Raw genomic sequence first — 14767 nt, 5'->3', positions numbered from 1 at the left:
AGTATATTTATGTATCCTTTGAATGGGAAAAGTGGAGATATTTATTGTGCAAACTGCAAGCAACTTTGAAACAAGTTCAATTCGGTTTGCAGCTTTATTCACCAGTTTCTCCTCACAGAACTGAAGCTAGACAGAACAAATTCCTTTGGGAGATCAAGTGGGAGGCTATCTGAATGGAGGCAGGACATGAACAGGCAGCACCCAGGGTTTGGCTTGAGGGGGGAGCAGCAAGGGGGAAGGTTGGTGTCGGGGTGTTGATCATACCCAGTCTCTCTTTGGATGGTGGTCAGAGGGACAGGGGCAGGGTGGTTGCCCTTAAGCACCCCATCACCATTACCACAGCAGGTGTGTGAGTATTTATACACATGGAACTATCCCTTAAACGTAGTGGTGGAAACCAGATCATCCCCACATCCATAGAGGGTAACGGGGTGTTTGTGTGCGCAGGTGTTCTTGCTTTGCGAGTGTGTACTGTATATGTACATCAGGGAGTGTGTCTGTGCGTGCCCTAGAGGAAGTGGAAACTGCAGATATCCTCTTTCTTCCCTTTCATCTTGTACTGCATCTGTCAGGGGACTTTCAGAAAGCCTGAGGCCGGTGCCATATGGGAGGGACTAATGTGGCATCACATTCTCACTGATGTCATAGAACAGAACACCTCTTTTACTCAGAAGCTGTTCTATTATTATTCCCCTTCTCCATGTCAACGCACCAGACTGTACAGGACACCACATTGACCAACACCTATATTGAGAATGTATGACATTTAAGAGCACAACCTTCAGTCACAGATTATATCGTTTTTTGTTTTTTTTTACCTTTAGAAGGTTTTGTTTAGTATTAGTTGCAGTATTACTGTAGTTATATTTTTGGTCACAATAACATCATCTAGTCAACTTGTATTGTCTAGTAAATGAGCATGTACACAAGATAGTAATGAGTTACAGCAGTAGAGACTAACTTCCTTTCAGAAAAAAAGGAAAGCACACAATGGAGTGAGAGTGACTGATAAGAAGGAGAGGTAAACACAGATATCAGTTAGACTGACCGTTGGAGAGTCTACGATCTGAGCTGTATGTCTGCCAGGAGGTCACATACTCACATGAGTGTCTTCTCTCTCTTTTTCCTCCCTCCATTCCTCCCCCCAGTGTTATCCAGTGATGGAAATCCCCGGCTACTTCTTTGTTGCCTGAACGGACCCTTCCCATTCGTAGTGTCTGAAGAATGTGTACACCCCACCCACACATCCGGCACGTGCATGGACCCAGGAGGGCCCCCCTATGGGACGCAGTGTCCCAGGCTCCATGCTGATCCAAAGCCCACACTTCCCCTCCGCGGCAGAAATGGCAGCAGCAGCACTGGGCTGTCTGTCAGTTAGCTTTTAAATTAGCCCTGTGTTCAGCCCGCATTTCTGCTCTGCCCGACATTGCACCTCCTCTGTGGCGTACCCCGCTACAGGCCTGAGATATAGTACAGTACTCCCCCTATCCATCTGGGAAGCACTGGGGACTGTAGGTCTGATCCTGTTTGTCTGTGTGTGTGCCGTGTGACTCTTTCGCTCCCTTTCCTTGCTGTGTGTGTCCATGTCGGCTGATCGCTATTGTCTCATTATCCCTGGCAATGTCGCTCTTTCTGTCCCCCTCTCTATTTCTCTCTCTATACCAATCTGTTTCTCTCTGTCTCTCCCTCTTCTCTCCATTCACGGCTATTCTGCATCACTTAGTGCTGGTGTCCTCTCTGCCTCAGTATGTCCCTGCTTGTCCTCAGCTATTCCCAGAGCTTCTGCAGTGTGTGTGAGGCGAGGGGACGCTAGTTGTTTCTCTGATCCCCTCCAACAGGGGGAACTATAGGCATTTCTGCTGGCCGTGCAGCTCTGTCCCAGTTTCCATGTAGCCTGCCTTCGTCCTGCACGATTCTTGGGCTCCCGCCAGCTCGCAGGCAGCGGTTACATAAGAGTTAACGTTATTTTTTTCCCCTGGAATTCAGACTCTCCACTGATGTGTGACCTTCAGCAGTAATTGCCAGTAAAAGTGCGGCGGGGCTGTTTACTGAAAGACTGGCAGTGCCTCGTGTTGGGCGGCGCTGGGGCGAGCAAGGGAGCGTGGCAAGGGAGGGCAGGAGTACAGGCCATTTTCACAGCATACACCTGTTAACTGTTTCAGGGTGGGGGGCACTGCACAGCCTTCACCTGTTAACTGTTTCAGGACCACCTCTGGTTCACGGAAGACCACTGATGTAATGGTGTCAGACAAGAACAAAGGAAATCATCTCTCTGTCCTCCCCCTTTGATTATCCCCTCTACCTGCCTATTTACTGTACTCTCTAGGCTATACTAATAATGCTAGGGGATATGTGGGGGATCAGCGGGGATGGGGGCCAGGGACAGGTAGTTATTGCTAGGGTGCCGATGACAGTCCTGTCACTAGACGAAAGGTCAGGCAGGTTATATAAAACAGAATGAAGGGGGTGGTGTTATTCATCTTCACACCTTGAGACAAGTGCAGAATCCTTTCATCTTTCCACTGCTGAAATGTGGCAGTAACTGAAATGTGACAGATTACCTAATGTTTGTAGTGATCCCGCCCATTATACTACTATATACTTATACTATACTACTATATAGTTGACGTCATATAGTCTGAGAAAACGTATAAGTGGAACCAATGTTGGCAGTCATGGGTCGAGCTGTGTCTAGGGCTGATGCCAGCAGTTCCGTGGGGAAATTATTTGCGACCCTGCCCCAGTAACTGTGCGTTCAAGATGGCTCTAACGCCCAGGAAGCGCCGATTCAAACTCCCATTGAATGTCAAGATATATTAGTCACTCACAAAATAGGGAGTTTTGCTGAGCACCTATCTTAGTTTACTCCGGTTATGGCCGGTATGTACTTCTAAAAAAGCAACCGAAAAAATGCCTCTTCGGCACCTGAAATGTGCGTGCTTGTAAATGTTTATTGAGACCAATTTTGGAAGTACATACCCGCCGTAATGGGAGTGTTTGAAGATAGTTACTCAGAGAAACTGCATATTTGGTGAGTAACTAATGTATTTTGACATTATAACTCTAGCAGAGCTGTCTAATGCGAGTTTGAATCTGAGCTTCCTGGGCATTAGAGAGGAGACACATCATACTCATCGTCAACATCTCTAACACAGACACTTGGGCAGGTCGACCTCAGCCTTCAGCTCACTGGAACATGGAAGACAAATCAGGTCCAATGAGGACCGTAATGAATGTCATTCTCCACCACTCAAAATGTGACGAATGGGAAATACACTTGAAAGTAACATTGTGATTGAATTGAAATAGACAAGTGAATCAGGGTTGACACATTTGAGCCTTGTTTGCATGCATCATCCTTTTTCCTGTGGATATTGATGTTTTATGTAAAGAGGGGCCTGATAAGGGGAGATTCTTGTCTAGTCTAACAATTACTCAGTCAGCATGACTGGGCTACTGGGGCAGAGTCAACCCCATTGTGGTCTGTCTATCTGTCTCTCTGCCTTTTCACTTTGCATTTCCATTTCAATGTAACACATCTGTCTACTCCTTCTAAAGGTCCTTTTTAACAAGGTGTTTAAGCAAGCATTTGTGTCTGAGTATGAGTCTGAGTGTCAGCTGAGGTGTTAGGTTTTTTTGTTTGTGATGTTTGTTTTAATGCTTTTTTTCATTTGCATATATTATTATGCACTGGATCACTAATACACTATATATACAAAAGTATGTGGACACCCTTTCAAATTGGTGGATTCGACTGTTTCAGCCACACCCGTTGTGGGCAGGTGTATAAAATTGAGCACACAGCCATGCAATCTCCATAAACAAACATTGGCAGTAGAATGGCATTACTGAAGAGCTCAGTGACTTTCGACGTGGCAACCGTGATAGGATGCCACCTTTCCAACAAGTTAGTTCCTCAAATGTCAGCCCTGCTAAACCCGGTCACCTGTAAGTGTTGTTATTGTGAAGTGGAAATGTCTAAGAGCAATAACGGCTCAGCCGCGAAGTGGTAGGCCACACAAGCTCACAAAATGGGACCGCCGAGTGTTGAAGCGCATAGCACATACAAATTGTCTGTCCTCGGTTGCAGCACTCACTACCGAGTTCCAGTAAGGCCATTCTACTGCCAATGTTTGTCTAGCTTTCGTGACTGTGTGCTCAATTTTATACACCTGTCTCGGGCTGTTTTTCATGGTTCGGGCTATCCCCCCCACATACAGAAATGTCTTGTCAAGATTGGTGTGGAAGAACTTGACTGTCCTGCACAGAGCCCTGACCTCAACCCCATCGAACATCTTTGGGATGAATTGGAACGCCGACTGCAAGCCAGGCCTAATCGCCCAACATCAGTGCCCGACCTCACTAATGCTCTTGTGGCTGAATGGAAGCAAGTCCCCGCAGTAATGTTCCATCATCTAGTGGAAAGCCTTCCCACTACAGTAGCAAAGGGGGACCAACTCCATATTAATGTCCTTGATTTTGGAATGAGATGTTTGACGATCAGGTGTCCTAATACCTTTGTTCATGTAGTGTACTTCTGTCATGCCACTAAAAGCCATATCTGCAAGTCTGATTTGTCCATCGTAACCCCTTAGTCCTTCATGTTAGGACATGACATTTCTAATCCTTTCACATAAAAAACTAAACAGTACATTTGTACATGCAAGCAACTGTGCGAAAGCATTGGCATGTGAACACAAGGAGCGTAGAATAGTGATGACACAGAGTGCTCCAATAACCGCATAAACTTAGAATACTGTAGATACGTTAGATAAGGGCATGTTTGTTGTCCCCTTGCTTCTCCGTGGCTGGCTTTGAGTCATGCGCTTTTATTACTGTTGGGCACATGACAGGCCAACTGATTGACTGTAACCAGCCAGACGGGCAGGGAGCTTCTTTGCAAAGCGGCATGGCCTTGTATCGGTCTGTTTGCACTGTGAGGCAGGTGACCTGAGAGCTGCCTGAGGTTAATTTGCTCAGGGAGAGTTCTGCTCTTTGTAGCAACAACATGACTAACTGTAGTCTAAGCCACACCTTGACTAACCCAGACCTTTTATTTATCTATCCAATCAGCTGGCCCCTCCGCTGGCTGAGCCAGAAGTTCCTGCTGCAGATGTGAGTTCAACACCCATATTGGCCCTGGGCCTCAGCATATGGGTTGTTGTTGAATATACTGTAGTTGGTAGATTGTCCGTCCTCTACGTTGTGGTGGCCGCATTCCATTACAGTTGTCATCACTCCTCCCCGCTCATCTAGATGGAACAAGTCAAACCCTTCCCCACGTCTTTCCTTTTTCAGGTCCGACTCACCAAAACACACATAACAAACGCCAATGTTTCCAGCTTGTGGACTTTCTATAATACTGTGAACCGACATATGTTTGTCCCTTTCTCCCTCCCTCTGTTCATCCCTCCATCCCAGTCCAGTTTCCTGGCCTTCTTTCTGCAGGGTTTTGGAACTGCGCGCTGGGTGTTTTTCCACGGCAGATGGGAACATGGGTTTACACTGTGTCTGTGGCCTTACTAGCACACAACACTGACTCCATTATGTAACCTGGATAGGGCTGGGTTTTTTCTCATGGCTTGAGTTGTGTTTCTGCCCCTGGCAGCTTCTCGCTACCTTATGTAATTAACATGGTTTCATTTGTGTGACGACTGCAAAGTAACAAGGGAGATACTCTGACCTGTACAGTTTATCGGTTGAAATGTATCCAATATTAAAGGAGTGAGCAGCAATATTTAAGCCTTGTTTAACATTGTTAACGTATATGTTTCAAATGAAAAGGGTTTTAAATGAATGACCTTTTGTTCCGGCAGCAAGCTACCTTATGTTATTAGTTTTTTTTCTCTCGTCTCTAAGCCTGCATGGTTATGTTCCTACCCCACATCCACCCCAACACACCACCCACCTCCCTCTGTTAACTGCATGATGTCATTTGGCCCAGTTTCCTGCATGTCAGGAAAGTGACTAATGTGCACAGGATTAACACCCCTCTTTTGTTTTTGTTTTCCCTAATTTCCTATTTGGACTTGATTTGCTTTCTGCTAACTCACCTCACCCTCAGGAGCTTGACCCCAACCAGCCCGAGAAGCAACTGGAGGACCAGAGGAGGGTAGGTAGAGTCCATTCTGGTCTGATCCTTTCTGGTCCAGTGTCCCCCAACACTGCTCTCTCTGGCCCACCATTGCTGGGCTGGTTGTCTTAATGCATTGATGCACCACTCTGCCCTAGCCTGCAGCCACTCTGCTTCCACAGCATGCCCACCTATAGTACTCACAGGGTTACCCCCCTACTAACTAACTGGCCACTGGGTGTGAGTGTCAATGGGTTTAAAGAGGAATATACAAAACTGATATGTATAAATATGAGTTGGAACATTCCGGGGCTCATGCAATACCAGGTATCGATGGAACTGCAGTTTGGATGTAAGTTATCTAAGTAACAGAAGGTTGGGCTGCAGTAAGAAGTTCATACCAAGGATGATTTAGCTATTTTATTTTGAATTTTATGGCCCCATGAAATATAAAAAATATATAAAAAAATGATTTGATGAAATTGTTAATTTGGCCTTACTTCTATTAGCCCATACAAATGCATTGAATAAAAGCTTCACTACATAGAACAACAGATAGTCCCAAAAGAAAATCAAAAGAAAGAAGTGTCCGTCCTATATCTGTGAGATATATCTGTGAGATATAAAAAAGTTGTTTTATTTTTTTTAATTTGATTTTTTATGTATTCAACACATTATTTTTGGCACTAAACTGTCTCCATACTGTATATACTTCCATAAATGTTTTTCAACGGGTAGCGGTGGACTTCAGACGAGTCTTGTGAGGTATCCTACAGCAAAACAACCGACGTGTTTGTGAGAGTCTCATCTTCCCACAGATGGGTCTTAGTGTGTAGCCCAACTGTTTGGCCTCTACAGACAGAAGTTGGCAGATCGGCTGTACCGACTTCAGACGAGTCCCAAACGCTTGTGGAGCAAATGGAGAACACTATTGTGTTCGCGGCAGTCTCATCTTTCCATAGAGAGGTCATAATAGTTTGTAGGGCAAACCGTTCGGACCCTCTAGCTCTGTCACCTTTCACTGCAGATGGGGGAGTGGTGTGGTGGATTGAGACGCATCCAATGCAAAAAAACGTATATATCTCTAGTTTAAATTTACAGATTTTATGGGGATTATTTAGTATTATGCTAATTTGATGTCCTTGGGGGCGCAAACATCGACTCTAGGGTTTATCTCATGATGATGATGTAGGCTTCATCCTCTGACATCACCTCTTTCCACCAGGGTGAAGCCTTGAGGCAGATTCTGGTGAATCGTTACTATGGGAACATCAAGCCTGGGGCCAGAAGGGACAGTGTGACGACGTTCATCAATGGTCCTGTCCCCCCTGGAACAGAAGGGAAACCTCGAGCAGGTACCTGTGTGTCAATGTATCTCTGTGACACTCTGTATCTGTTTGTCTGAACTGGCTGACGTACAGTATACAGTGGAGTCATTTTGAACACTATATTTCTGCGATGTTATTTTTTACTTGTCACACAAAATATTTTTCTTTGAACAATTGGATTAGTATAAAATAATATATATATGTGTATGTATACATATACAGTTGAAGTCGGAAGTTTCCATACATCTTAGCCAAATACATTTAAACTTCGTTTTTCACAATTCCTGACTAAATTCTAGTCCAAATTCCCTGTCTTAGGTCAGTTAGGATCACCACTTTATTTTAAGAACGTGAAATGTCAGAATAATAGTATCACATTCCCAATTGGTCAGAAGTTTACATTCACTCAATTTGCTAGCATTGCCTTTAAATTGTTTAACTTGGGTCAAACGTTTCGGGTAGCCTTCCACAAGCTTCCCAAAATAAGTCGGGTGAATTTTGGCCCATTCCTCCTGACAGAGCTGGTGTAACTGAGTCAGGTTTGTTGGCCTCCTTGCTCGCACACGCTTTTTCAGTTCTGCCCACAAATTTTCCTCCAAACATGACGATGATCATTATGGCCAAATACTGTAGTTCTATTTTTGTTTCATCAGACCAGAGGATATTTCCTCAATGATCTTTGTCCCCATATGCTGTTGCAAACCATAGTCTGGCTTTTTTGGGGCGGTTTTGGAGCAGTGGCTTCTTCCTTGCTGAGCGGCCTTTCAGGTTATGTCGATATAGGACTCATTTTACTGTGGATATAGATACTTTTGTACCCGTTTCCTCCAGCATCTTCACAAGGTTTTCCCATTAAATGTTTTCCCATTCCTCCTTGCAAAACAGCTCGAGCTCAGTGAGGTTGGATGGAGAGCATTTGTGAACAGCAGTTTTCAGTTCTTTCCACAGATTCTCGATTGGATTCAGGTCTGGACTTTGACTTGGCCATTCTAACACCTGGATATGTTTATTTTTGAACCATTCCATTGTAGATTTTGCTTTATGTTTTGGATCATTGTCTTGTTGGAAGACAAATCTCCATCCCAGTCTCAGGTCTTTTGCAGACTCCATCAGGTTTTCTTCCAGAATTGTCCTGTATTTGGCTCCATCCATCTTCCCATCAATTTTAACCATCTTCCCTGTCCCTGCTGAAGAAAAGCAGGCCCAAATCATGATGCTGCCACCACCATGTTTGACAGTGGGGATGGTGTGTTCAGCTCTGTTGCTTTTACGCCAAACATAACGTTTTGCATTGTTGCCAAAAAGTTCAATTTTGGTTTCATCTGACCAGAGCACCTTCTTCCACATGTTTGGTGTGTCTCCCAGGTGGCTTGTGGCAAACTTTAAACAACACTTTTTATGGATATCTTTAAGAAATTGCTTTTTTCTTGCCACTCTTCCATAAAGGCCAGATTTGTGCAATAACGACTGATTGTTGTCCTATGGACAGAGTCTCCCACCTCAGCTGTAGATCTCTGCAGTTCATCCAGAGTGATCATGGGCCTCTTGGCTGCATCTCTGATCAGTCTTCTCCTTGTATGAGCTGAAAGTTTAGAGCAGGGGTGTCAAAGTCAAATGGACGGAGGGCCAAATAAAAAAATCAGCTACAAGACGAGGGCCGGACTGTTCGAATGTTCATTGAAAAATTTTTAAATGACGCATATAGTCTAGTGAACCTAATTGAACCTACTGAAAACCTAACAAATATATTACAATATGATCAGATAAATAAAGCAATATTTTCTTATGGCTCTGTCAGTAATCTTTAATTTTCAACAGACACAAAAGACAAATTTCCTTTATATAAATATCCCCATAACATGAACATTAAATGAAAGAAACCGGTATTCAAGGCACCATCAGTAGACTATATTTTCTATTTTAGCAAAAGTGGGCTAAATTTACTTCAAAGAAAAAACAATAATAGCAATTTTCTATCATCCACTCAACTGAAATATTTTAAAAATATAATTGGATTGAAATACAAAAAAATAAAGTGCAAAAATCTATTAATCAAAAACAACACTTTGTTTAAGGAGAAGTAACATGCAGTGAAAACAAATATTACATTTTAACTTTTAAACTTGAACTGAGTAAAAACTCTAAATATGTGATTGCACAGTAATGTTCACTTGTTTGAGGTTGAGGGTGATACTTGGTGGTGTCCCATCTTTTCCACAAGTTCATCAATGTTCGGGGTAAGGCTCTGAGCTGAAGAAATCCTCAGAATTGAGTGGAGGTGTTCAGCAGTAAGTCGACTTCTGTGTGATGTTTTGTTCAGGTTCATCAAAGAAAACAGTTGTTCACACAGGTATGTGCTGCCAAACATAGACAACGTTTGAGCAGCCTGGATGCGCAGCTGGGGCATTGTGCCGGGGAGGAAACGGGCGAACTCCGCAGCACCCACTGCCGCATATTTTGCCCTCAGTGCATCATTGCATTGGAGGTCAATCAACTCCATTTGGAGGTTTGGTGGTGAGCTTTCCACGTCAACAGCAAATGGGTTACCGAGCAGTTCCAACCTGCTTTTTTGTGCTTCAAAGTCAGCAAATCGGCGTCGAAAGTCAGCGGCAAGCATACCTATTTTATCAGCCAACTGTGTGCTCGGGAACGCACTGGTAGAGAGCTTCTCTTTCATGGTCTGGCAGCTGGGAAAGTGGCTCAAATTTTCTTTCCGCATCTGCGTCTCCCACAGAGTCAGTTTGGTTTTAAATGCCTTCACTGTACTGTACATATCAGAGATGACACGATCCCGACCCTGCAGCTGCAAGTTTATTGCATTCAGATGACTCGTAATGTCACACAGAAAAGCCATTTCACACAGAAACATTTCGTCTCGGAGTTGTGTTGTGTCTTTCCCTTTGCTGTCCAAGAACAGACAAATCTCCTCACGAAGCTCGAAACATCTTTGAAGCACCTTTCCCTGGCTTAGCCATCGCACCTCTGTGTGATAAGGCAAATCACCATGCTCCGTTTCTAACTCCGTCAGAAATGCCTTGAACTGGCGGTGATTCAAACCTTTGGCTCTGATAAAGTTAACTGTGCGCGTGATGATGCTCATTACATGCTCCATTTTCAAGGCTTTACCGCACAACGCTTCCTGGTGTATGATACAATGATAAGCTGTCAGCTCACCTGTCGCGTTTTCCTCTTGCATCTTTTCCCGTATCTTCGCCACCAGTCCGCTCCTGTGTCCACACATCGCAGGTGCTCCGTCGGTTGTCAAACCCACGAGTTTTTCCCAAGGCAGCTCCATCTCATTTACACATCTTGACACCTCTTCATACAAATCATGCCCCGTAGTTGTGCCATGCATAGGACGTAAAGCCAAAAACTCCTCTGTCACGCTTAGGTTGGAGTCCACTCCGCGGATGAAAATTGACAACTGGGCAATGTCAGAAATGTCGGTGCTCTCATCCACAGCCAAGGAATATGCAATAAAATCTTTTCCCTTTTTCACAAGCTGCTCTTTTAGATTGATGGACAACTGGTCTACTCTCTCGGCAATGGTGTTTCTGCTCAGACTCACATTTAAAAAGAGTTGCCTTTTTTCTGGGCAAACTTCGTCACAAACTTTAATCATGCAGTTTTTGATGAAATCCCCCTCCGTAAATGGCCGGGCTGATTTAGCGATCTCTTCTGCCAAAATAAAACTGGCCTTTTGTAGCCTTTGTTCCATGTCCATATTCTTGTTTTTGTCCGCGTGTTTCGTTTCATAATGTCGTCTCAGATTATACTCTTTCAGTACCGCCACACTTTCTCCACACAGAAGACACACAGGTTTTCCAGCTACCTTCGTGAACATATACTCCGACTCCCACCTTGTTTGAAACCCCCGGTTCTCAGTATCCACCTTCCGTTTTGCCATTTTTGATGGGTATCTGAAAGTTAATTTTACTGTGATGCTGACGACTGCTGTGCCAATAAATATTGAAATGAAGCAGCCTACTGCTCGGTGCGTCACCTTTGCATTGTGGGAAATGTAGTATTGGTGCGTGTAAAAGATCTGCGGGCTGCCGGCTTGCTGCGGGCCGGTTCTAATAATAAATCAAGATCATCCCAGGGGCCGTAAAAAACCTTCTTGCGGGCCGGATGTGGCCCGCGGGCCTTGACTCTGACATATGTGGTTTAGAGGGACGGCCAGGTCTTGGTAGATTTGCAGTGGTCTGATACTCCTTCCATTTCAATATTATCGCTTGCACAGTGCTCCTTGGGATGTTTAAAGCTTGGGAAATCTTTTTGTATCCAAATCCGGCTTTAAACTTCTTCACAACAGTATCTCGGACCTGCCTGGTGTGTTCCTTGTTCTTCATGATGCTCTCTGCGCTTTTAACGGACCTCTGAGACTATCACAGTGCAGGTGCATTTATACGGAGACTTGATTACACACAGGTGGATTGTATTTATCATCATTAGTCATTTAGGTCAACATTGGATCATTCAGAGATCCTCACTGAACTTCTGGAGAGAGTTTGCTGCACTGAAAGTAAAGGTGGCTGAATAATTTTGCACGCCCAATTTTTCAGTTTTTGATTTGTTAAAAAAGTTTGAAATATCCAATAAATGTCGTTCCACTTCATGATTGTGTCCCACTTGTTGTTGATTCTTCACAAAAAAATACAGTTTTATATCTTTATGTTTGAATATATATATATATATATATATATATATATATATATATATATATTCAAACATAAAGATATAAAACTGTATTTTTTTGTGAAGAATCACATATATATACACACACACATAGAGTACCAGTCAAGAATTTGGACACATCTACTCATTCAAGGGTTTTTCTTTATTTTTACTTTTTTCTCTGCTGTAGAATAATAGTGAAGACATCAAAACTATGAAATAACACATATGGAATCAGTTAGTAACCAAAAAAGTGTTAAACAAATCAAAAAATATTTTATATTTGAGATTCTTCAATGACAGCTTTGCACACTCTTGGCATTCTCTCAACCAACTTCATGATGTTGTCACCTGGAATGCATTTCAATTAATTAACAGGTGTGCCTTCTTAAAAGTTCATTTGTGTCAATTATTTCCTTCTTAATGCGTTTGAGCCAATCAGTTGTGTTGGACAAGGTAGGGGTGGTGTACAGAAGATAGCCCTATTTGGTAAAAGACCAAGTCCATATTATGGCAAGAACAGCTCAAATAAGCAAAGAGAAATACAGTCCATCACTACTTTAAGACATGAAGGTAAATCAAGCCGGAAAATCTCCAGAACTTTGAAAGTTCCTTCAAGTTCAGATGCAAAAACCATCAAGCGCTATAAAGAAACTGGCTCTCATGAGGTCCGCCAGACGCAGAGGTCTGGCAGACGCAGAGTTACCTCTGCTGCAGAGGATAAGTTCATTAGTTACCAGCCTCAGATATTACAATAAATGCTTCACAGAGTTCAAGTAACAGACACATCTCAACATCAACTGTTCAGAGGAGACTTCGTGAATAAGGCCTTCATGGTCGATTTGCTGCAAAAAAACTCTACTAAAGCACACCAATAATAAGAAGAGACTTGCTTGGGCCAAGAAACATGAGCAATGGACATTAGACTGGTGGAAATCTGTCCTTTAGTCTGATGACTCCAAATTTGAGATTTGTGAGACCCAGAGTTGGTGAAAGGATGATATTTGCATGTTTAGTTCCCACCATGAAGCATGGAGGGGGTGTGATAATGTGGGCTTTACAGGTGACAGTGTCAGTGATTTATTTAGAATTCAAGGCACACTTTTAAAGTTTCCTGAAGTGCAGTCGCAAAAACCATAAAGTGCTATGATGGAACTGGCTCTCATGAGGACCGCCACATGAATGGAAGACCCAGAGTTACCTCTGCTGCAGAGGTTACGTTCATTAGAGTTACAATTCTCAGAAATTGCAGCCCAAATAAATGCTTCACAGAGTTCAAGTAACAGAGACATCTCAACAACAATTCAAGGCATGCTTAATCAGCAGGGCTACAACAGCATTCTGCAGCAATACACCATCCCATCTGGTTTGGGCTTAGTGGGACTATCATTTGTTTTTCAACAGGATAATGACCCAACACATCTCCAGGCTGTGTAAGACTATTTGACCAAGAAGGAGAGTGATGAAGTCCTGCATCAGATGACCTGGCCTCCACAATCACCTGACCTCAACCAAATTGAGATTTTTCGGGATGAGTCGGACTGCAGAGTGAAGGAAAAGCAGCCAACAAGTGCTCAGCATATGTGGGAACTCCTTCAAGACTGTTGGAAAAGCATTCCAGGTGAAGCTGGTTGAGAGAAAGCCAAGAGTGTGCAACGTTGTCATCATGGCAAAGGGTGGCTATTTGAAGAATCTCAAATATAACATCTATTTCGATTTGTTTAACACTTGTTTTGGTTACTACATGATTGCATATGTGTTATTTCATAGTTTTGATGTCTTCACTATTATTCTACAATGTAGAAAATAGTAAAAATAAAGAAAAACTCTTGAATGGGTAGGTGTTCTAAAACGTTTGATCGGTAGCTTGTGTGTGTATATATATATATATATATATATATATATATATATATATATATATATATATATATTTGTTTTGTATACAATATAGCTCATATTTATCAAGGGACCCAACTGTACATCTCAATACCTCAGAGTATTAAAGCTTGTTGACGTGTTCCAGACTCTAATCAGGATGATGAGTCATGGTTAGTCTCTTCTCCACGCCTGGAGAATAGGAATGAGTTCCTTCCTGTTCACGCTTGTGTCTGCATGCCTGCCTGCCCCCACCATGTCCGCCATTAAGACTTTGGACCCAGGCTCTGTCCCTCAGCATTTGAGCACTCTCCTCTGACTGAGCCAAGCCGTGCTGTTGCCAGGCGACCAGAGAGACGAGCTCTTGATTAGAATATTTCGTGGAGTGTGGACACCTGCTCCCACAGCCAGAGAGTGGCCCTCTGGGTAACATTATCACACATCTGCGTCCTTGTGTGGCTGGAGCAGGTGTCATCACTGGACAAGGCTAGCTAGTCTTAGCTAAGAAATACAGCTATTTTCAAGACATGGAATGATCATCACTATACTTTTGGCATCCGGTTTTTGGTTTAGTTTAGAGATCATATCCATCAAGATTCATCTCATTAAATTATATAATAAGCTAATTATGCAGTGAATCAATGAACAGGAAAGAGACAGACTGACCTCTTTAATCTGCCCGTCAAGCAATCCTCTTGATTGAGGAAATCCCTGTGAGATGATGCAATTGTACTTTTACTCTCATTTACAGTGACAGGTTCTCATGTCTGTCTGTCTGTCTGTCTGTCTGTCTGTCTCTGTCCTTCCTTCCTTC

General features: G+C 43.3%; 1 protein-coding gene and 1 long non-coding RNA gene across 9 annotated transcripts in view; one reads left to right on the top strand and one right to left on the bottom strand.

The window, feature by feature from the left end:
* Positions 1-2064, bottom strand: part of LOC149976098 (uncharacterized) — a 33069-nt gene extending 31005 nt beyond the window's left edge. Inside the window, exon 1 of the long non-coding RNA XR_016488043.1 lies at positions 1103-2064. This is a non-coding gene — a long non-coding RNA (uncharacterized LOC149976098). The remainder of the gene's footprint in view (positions 1-1102) is intronic.
* Positions 1-14767, top strand: part of LOC110494585 (inositol 1,4,5-trisphosphate receptor, type 1b) — a 157106-nt gene that overhangs the window by 70995 nt on the left and 71344 nt on the right. For 4 of the 8 annotated variants that reach the window (XM_090206110.1, XM_090206109.1, XM_090206108.1 and 1 more), the window contains one exon: positions 7299-7428. In XM_090206110.1, coding sequence (XP_090062236.1) covers positions 7299-7428 — 130 coding nt within the window. Of the gene's footprint in view, positions 1-1148; positions 1831-5073; positions 5116-6064; positions 6113-7298; positions 7429-14767 lie in introns of those variants that run through there. The other 4 variants (XM_090206107.1, XM_090206106.1, XM_090206105.1 and 1 more) reach the window with 2 other exon arrangements.

Source organism: Oncorhynchus mykiss, chromosome 17 (assembly GCF_057628025.1).
Source record: "Oncorhynchus mykiss isolate SJ-2025 chromosome 17, ASM5762802v1, whole genome shotgun sequence".
Lineage (NCBI taxonomy): Eukaryota > Metazoa > Chordata > Actinopteri > Salmoniformes > Salmonidae > Oncorhynchus > Oncorhynchus mykiss.
This window is presented reverse-complemented; position numbering and strand designations above follow the sequence as displayed.